At 42.4% G+C, this 7,864-nt stretch overlaps 1 protein-coding gene across 2 annotated transcripts in view; it reads right to left on the bottom strand.

Annotated features, from left to right (window-relative positions):
• Nucleotides 1–1,164: 1,164 nt before the first annotated feature.
• The window catches only part of LOC137543701 (serine protease inhibitor Kazal-type 4-like), a 28,678-nt gene continuing 21,978 nt past the window's right edge, over nucleotides 1,165–7,864 (bottom strand). For both annotated transcript variants that reach the window (XR_011025571.1, XM_068264824.1), the window contains 2 exons: nucleotides 1,516–1,629; nucleotides 1,165–1,347 (listed from right to left, as the gene is read on the bottom strand). Coding sequence is in view for 1 of the 2 variants with exons in the window: in XM_068264824.1 (XP_068120925.1) it covers nucleotides 1,572–1,629 (58 nt within the window). In the remaining variant the exon portion in view is untranslated. The remainder of the gene's footprint in view (nucleotides 1,348–1,515; nucleotides 1,630–7,864) is intronic.

The following is a 7,864-nucleotide window of genomic DNA, read 5'->3' as shown; positions in this document are numbered from 1 at the left end:
AGAGCCCCCAGGGGACAGTTTAGGACCTAACCTATAAAATAGCGCTGACAGATAGTGACAGGGAGTGATTGATGGGTGATTAGGGGGGTGATTGGGTGCAAACATGGGTCTGGGGGGTGGGCAGGGGGGATCTGAGGAGTGCTGTTGGTGATCAGAGGGCAGGGGGGGGGGCAGATCAGTGTGATTGTGTGCACATTAGGGTGGCTGCAGCCTGCCCTGGTGGTCCCTTGATCACTGGGACCACCAGGGCAGGAGGCAGCCTGTATAATACGCCTTGTATACATTACAAAGCATATTATACGCTTCCTATGCGGCGATCGTGGGGTTAACAACCTGCCGGCGCTTCTGATTGGCCAGTGGGTTGACGTTGTGGGTGGGCGGAGCCTATTGCCGGAGAATGCGCGCACATAACGGCCAGCAGCCACATAATGAGCCGCCGCCGCTGGGCGTATTGCGGTCGTTTAGGCCCAGCCTTTGCCGCCGCCCATCGGCTGTAGGCGGTCGTTATGTGGTTAATCAGGGTACATTGAAAAAAGGGCAGCAGGGGAATTTGGGCGCCAGAGAAAACCACTATCAGAATATTGGTAAATCTGCCAATATTATACAGTTAGGCGCTATAAAATTATAATAGAAAAATATCATCTAACCTGACTTCATTCTCACTTGAACCCTCCCTCTGTGAATGCCTAACCCTAACCGACCCCCATCCAAATGATGCCTTACCGACCCTCCAACCAATGCCTGACCATAACCACTCTCCCAACCAAGACCTAAACCTAACCAAACCCTCAACGGATTCCTAACCCTAACTGACGCCCCCCCTCTGGAGGGGCCCGATGCGGTTGCTACCTCTGCACCCCCTATTGCTACGCCCCTGCCTCCATTGATGTCCCTCATAGCATGGGTAAAATAATGTATTTGCTCATAGTGTTTTAAACCAAAACCACCTATAGTGGTCCGATTTGTACAATACCAATCAAGTCACTGTGATATCCTGGATTCCTCTTTGCCGTTTCCGCTGCTCACCACCGCAATCCTGGCTTTTAATCACCAGTTTTAGGCAGTGTTTACAAACAAAAAACATAGCCGCTAACCAGGAAGTGATGTATGTGTATACATATATATCATGATACAGTATACTACAAGTTTTTATTACCAGTGAATTATATGCACTCTTGTCAGGTATTCTCACAGTTTCTCAGTATGACAAGCTGAAATAGAGAGCAGAGGCCTGTCTGTGAAAGATAAACAAAGCACACACACCGAGCCTGCAGGGGGCCTGTAGAGGGCATGCATAACTTCTCCCTATCACAGCAGAGGCAGCATTCCTCTCTGTGTCGACAAAGCCTGACAAAGAAAAGAAGATTAGTTATATTACAGAGACAGTGCAACTAAAAAAAGGCTGCAGTAATCCAAAGCACATTAGAACAGGTATAGGAACTTATAGGGTAGAAGAAATACGGCTGAAAATTTTGTTACAGAGTCTCTTTAAATAAACAACACAAACTGTCTCACCATATTTTATTGCAAATTGTTTGAGATATGCTTTTTTTTAACATCTCTTTCCAAACTTATGCTTGCGTTATCTCCTCACATGCCACTCTTGCCATAATGTACAATTCAGGGTTCCTACAGATGAAACAAAGACAAGGATATTTTAAACTTGAGATACAGATTGTAAGCATATTTTAAAATGGAATAGTTACGTTTGCATGAAGTGTATTATGTAGTCCAGGTAACATTGTTTGCATTTCTATTTTAAGTGCAAAGTTACTACTGCTGCTACGAATATTATTATTTAAGAAAAAAATAACTCATTATGCCTTAAAGTGAATGGGAACCACATTTAAAAAAATGAAACAGATACTTACCCAAGGAGAGGGAAGGCTCCGGGTCCTATAGAGCCTTCCTGCTCCTCTCCTGGTCCCCTCGTTCCAGTGCTGGCTCGCGCGGTAGCAGTATTTGACTAAACTAGTCAAATACTGCTTTACCCGGCCAAATGAGACTTCAGAAGTCTTCAGGCAGCCCGAGTGCTCCTGAAGAAGGGCGGCCCTGTACTGTGCCTGTGCAAGCACGCTCTCTAGCACGCTTATGCCTGTGCAGTATGGAGCCGCACGTCTTCGGGAGGACACGGCTCCCGAAGACTTCCAAATACCCTTTCGGTGGAGGATTGAAACGGGGAGGGGGGGGCCAGCACAGGATAGAGAGCACCGAGAGAGAAGATGTAAGGCTCTATACGACCCGGAGCCTTCCCTCTCCTTATGTAAGTATTTGTTTCTTTTTTTTTTTTTATGCGGTTCCCATTCACTTTAAAGAGAGCCTGAAGTAAGAGGAATATGTTGGCTGCCATCTTCATTTCTTCATAAATAAAGCTAGTTGCCTGACTGTCATGCTCCGCATTTTAGATTTAATTATGAGTCACACATCTGCAACTACGATGCAGCCACCATGAAGCCAGTTGAGTCAGGCCATGGTCATAGCATATGATCTGTATGCTCATTCTGGGCCAGTGACAAAGTATTAGAGGCAGAACATCAGCACGGATGTCAGGCAATTGCCATATATCACCTCAAGCTAAAATGAGGACACTGATATCTGGATCAAAATGAGTTTACCATAAATCACCACTTTAAAACCAGTTAAAGACTACTAGACGCATTAAAATGTCCTTTTTGACTCTGTTAATGGCAACAGGACATTTAAACACATTGCTCGCCACTGTCGCCACCACGCGCGCCGTGCGTTTCCGCTGGGACTTGAAGATCTGTGATTGGTGAACAGGAACGTAAAAACAGGAGGGGACCGAGGCTGCACTTAGCAATTATAAGGAGTGCAATAAAAATTGTAAAAAAGAAATTAGGCTGGCAAAGATCGAAGCTGAAAATCAAATCGCTAGGGATATCAAATCTAACCCAAAAAAGTTTTACAAGTACATCAACTCTAAAAAAAGAAAGGTTGACTGTATAGGAATCCTAAAGGATGAGGGTGGGAACTCAATGGTGGATGACCAAGGTAAGGCAGAGTTATTAAATGCTTTCTTTGCTTCTGTCTTCACAAAAGAAACAGCACTGTTGCAAATTACAGAGGCAGAAGAGTCTCAATCTTCTAACTGTAATATTAAATACTTAACGCAGGAAGAAGTAAAGGCAAGACTAAATAAATTAAAAATAGACAAGGCACCTGGCCCGGATGGCATGCATTCTCGGGTCCTAAGAGAATTAAATTCAGTTATAGCTAAGCCCCTTTATCTTATCTTTTGTGACTCTCTTGCAACTGGCAGAGTCCCAGTGGATTGGCGTACAGCCCACGTTTTCCCATTATTTAAGAAGGGCAAAAAATCTGATCCAGGAAATTATAGACCTGTAAGCTTAACATCAGTTGTATGCAAACTATTTGAGGGGTTACTAAGAGATACTATACATGACTTCATAGTAGAAAATAATCTTATTTCTCAGCATCAACATGGGTTTACTAAAGACAGGTCCTGTTTGACTAACATGCTCAGCTTTTATGAGGTAGTGAATGCTAATATGGATATTGGGAATGCTGTAGATGTGATATGCTTGGACTTTGCAAAGGCCTTCGACACTGTTCCCCACAGAAGTCTGGTGCAAAAGTTGAGGATGCAAGGACTGGGGAAGAGTTTGTGTGCATGGATAGGGAACTGGCTAATGGACAGAAAACAAAGAGTTGTGGTCAATGGACCGTACTCAAAATGGGAGACTGTTAGCAGTGGGGTCCCACAGGGGTCTGTACTGGGTCCAGTGCTCTTCAATTTATTTATTAATGACCTAGTAGATGCAGTAGTGAGCAATGTTGCTATTTTTGCAGATGATACAAAATTGTGCAGAATCATCAACTCTCAGGAAGATAGTGTCATATTGCAACAGGATCTGGATAGGATGGCTATATGGGCACATACATGGCAGATGAAGTTCAATGTTGACAAATGTAAAGTCATGCATTTTGGTCGTACCAATGGTCTAGCACCATACAAAATAAATGTGATACAGTTGGGGACATCAAACTTGGAGAAGGACTTAGAAGTACTCATCAACAACAAGTTAAATAATCGTACTCAATGCCAAGCCGCTGCAGCTAAAGCGAACAAAATTTTGGGATGCATTAAAAGGGAAATAAAAACTCGAGATGCTAGCATAATATTGCCCTGTTTAACTCTCTAGTAAGGCCACATCTGGAATATGGAATTCAGTTCTGGGCACCACATTACAAACAAGATATTGCAGTTTTAGAGCAGGTGCAGAGACGAGCTACAAAATTGATACGTGGGATGGAAGGTCTCGCTTACCAAGAAAGGTTAGATAAACTGGGTTTATTTAGTCTAAAGAAAAGACACCTTAGAGGAGATCTAATTAACATGTATAAATACATCAGAGGGCAATATAATAGCTTGTCGGATGAGCTTCTTGTCCCTAGGCCTTTTCAAAGGACTAGAGGACATGATCTGCGCATGGAGGAAAAACGTTTTAGCCATTTATTTAGGAAAGGGTTCTTTACAGTAAGAGTGATTAAGATGTAGAATGCATTGCCACAGGAAGTCATTATGGCAAACTCTATACCTGCATTTAAAGGGGGCTTAGATGCTTTCCTTGCATTGAAAGACATCCATGGCTACAGTTACTACGTTATGCCTAATGATGTTGATCCAGGGATTTTATCTGATTGCCATCTGGAATCAGGAAGGAATTTTTCCCTTTTGGGGCTAATTGGACCATGCCTTGTGGGGGACGGGCTGGAGTTGTACTTTGTACTGGTTGAACTCGATGGACGTATGTCTTTTTTCAACCAAAATAACTATGTAACTATGTAATGTGTTCCGTGAGTCAATTGAAGTGCCTGAAATGAATGAACAGGTCTCCAATCAGGGGACATGTCCATTCATAATAATGTATAAAGTATAAGATCATGTAAAAAAAAAAAATTGCACACATCCTGGTAACCCAGAATACTGTTTGATGAAAAGTAAACACACACACACACACACACACACAGACACACACACACACACACACACACACACACACACACACACACACACACACACACACACACAAACACACACACACCACTTTTTTTTCAATAAAAGGGATAATTTAAAAAAACATAGTTACCTTATGGTCTGAGCTTTTTTTTAATATATACAGTATGTGATGATTACTGTTATTTATCAAATAAGATCTTGTAATTATTAACAAGATACGAAAAAAAAAACACAAAACAGAAAAAATACACCGTTATGTACAAATAATATATTGTCACCATACACTGTACTGTCACCATACATTGTACGAGAAACATAATTTAAATGTTGTGATAGCTGGGACACATGGGCTAATAAAATGTGTGGGTTTATTTATAGTAGCATTCCTTATTTTGAAACTATAGGGGATGGAATTGAAGAAATATTGTATTTTTTACTTTTGTTCCTTGTTTTTCCTTTTAAAATGCATAGAAAGTAAAGTAACTGCTGAAAACAAATATCACCCCCCCCCCCCCCCAAAAAAAAGGTAGTGATATAGTTATTGTTGAATGAAAGGGAGGAGTGGTGAAAATTCCGCTGGTCCATAATAGTAAGAAACCCTTAGTGGTGAAGTGGTTAAAAAGCAACCAGTACACTGCTGAAATGTCAGTGGGTCACGAACCACTGTTGTTCCTAGTGAGAAGCACTGGTAGTGACTAGCAATCTGTTATTCCATTCAGTTAAATGGTTCTGCAGATCACCAATTTAGGTTGATTACAGTGCAGTAGACTACTGTATGGGCCTATTTTTTTATTTTATTTTTTTTTAAATCCACACCACAGTCCTTATTCCTTACCTAACTTGGAAACCCCTTTATTTGCAGGTCCACAACTGTCTGACCCACAGAAGGTTGAACCCGCACTTGACCCACTTCCGGGCGGCTTCTCACTGTATATTGGCGTCAGCGGTGCGGCTGCCGCACCCATAAAAACAGGCCTTCGGGGGAATACTGTGTTACTATCCATTATTCCCCATCTGGCATCCATCCAAACAGGAAGTGTCACGCGCTTGCGGTCACTTCCTCTTTTCGGTATACTGAAGTGCGCGGAAGCGTATTGTAAAAATACGCACATGAGCATCGCAACAACACCACACTGCCAACATTAAGTCCCTATGTCATCATGACTTCCATTCCACCGCATGTCAATGCAGATTCACGCGGTAACTTCCTTTTAGAAGCGCATCAGATTGAGCACTTCCGGTGCACCACACGTAATATGAAAGCATCCATAGACTTTCATTCCCTGTGGTAGCAATGCTGTAAATTGCTGCGATGCACTGTGCCAGTGTGAAAGGGCACTTAACCCTTTTTAGCCCCTGCTGTAGAGTACATTTCAGACCCACTTTGCATTAAGTGTACCCAAGCTGAAGCTCATTCATCTGGAGGGTCCCAGGCAGTGTGGGAGGACTAGAGTGGAGCGTGGGAAGCCTCTATAGGATCTAGTGGCTTCCCACGCCTTAGGTAAGTATTCCTGAACCTGAGCTTTGACTCGGGTTCTCTTTAATCATAAGAGGTAAATTAGTAATTAAAAAAAAAACCATACCAAACTAAAAATTTGTTAATGAAGGAGACGCATTTACCTGTTTTCAAAATAGATGTCAACTAAATCCAGAAAAAAATCATATATATATTTGCAATTCTTGACTATACTGTAAGTCAACCTCTATATGTATGACCCTGTTAAGCTGGAATGTTTTAATGACTCACGTATAAGTATATCCAGCAAAGTTAATGGCTACACTTTAGACCAGGAGGAGTTAGGGGCTGTAATGCCTAAAATATTAAAACCATTTACCCCCGCTGACCGCCAAGTGCAACCACAACTCCTCCCCATGTCCCCATGTGCAGCAATTAACCTTTACAGGTTATAGCTTATTAACGATACAATCTCCCTAATAACCGACCAGCCGATCTGATAACTGTGATCAGTCTGACTTTGAAGTGATCATTTGGACCCACTTATGGACAAGAAAATCCATCCTATTTAGATTTGCAGTTCGAAGCACACCTGGCCCATGAAACTGGCATTCTGTCCACCAGTTACATTCTTTACGTGGGTTATATTCACATAAGCTTACCTGACTGTTATTAGAATTTGCCTTGTGCCGTTATCGATTTATATGGGCTATAATTTCCAGTGTTTTCCATTTACCAACATTGTATCGTATTAAAACGTCATGCTTGAGCCTGTTAACGGCAACGTGACATTTTAATACAATGCGCGTTCCCACCGCCGCTCCGCACGTGTGTGCGCTGCTCCCACCGCCATTTCCGTCGGTATTCCGTGCTCAGCAATTGGAGAAGAGGACCAAGTGGTCCTCTACCCAATCGCAATGCCTGGAATAAATGAATGGGACCGCGATCAGTGGCCACGTCCATTCATAAAACAGGAAGCCGTCACAGTGTATTTAAATATAGAAAAAAAAGTGAACATTTCCTATAACGGGAAAGTGTTTACTAGCACCATCTTGTGGCCAAAAAATAAAATTACACATACAGGCACATACATACTTACACAATACTAATACATTTAATAACTTACATTACTAAAGCCCCCCCCCCCCCCCCCATAAAAAAAAAACACATAAAAGTAAAAAAAAAATACATACCGTATTTTCCGGACCATAAGACGCACTTTTTCTCCCTCAAAAGTGGGGTGGGGGGAAGTGTGTGCGTCTTATGGTCCGAATGTAACAATTTGAACCAGCGGGCCCACACATAAACATCGGTCGTCAGCGTGTCACTCACTTTAAACGTAGTCTCCGCGTGGCCTCCACTTCCATATTCTTTCTTTAGATGCCAGCCAATCATGTGGGGGCGCT

This window comes from Hyperolius riggenbachi, unplaced genomic scaffold, assembly GCF_040937935.1.
Source record: "Hyperolius riggenbachi isolate aHypRig1 unplaced genomic scaffold, aHypRig1.pri scaffold_170, whole genome shotgun sequence".
Classification (NCBI taxonomy): Eukaryota; Metazoa; Chordata; class Amphibia; order Anura; family Hyperoliidae; genus Hyperolius; species Hyperolius riggenbachi.
The sequence above is the reverse complement of the archived record's forward strand: the minus strand, read 5'-3'. Positions and strand labels throughout refer to the sequence as shown.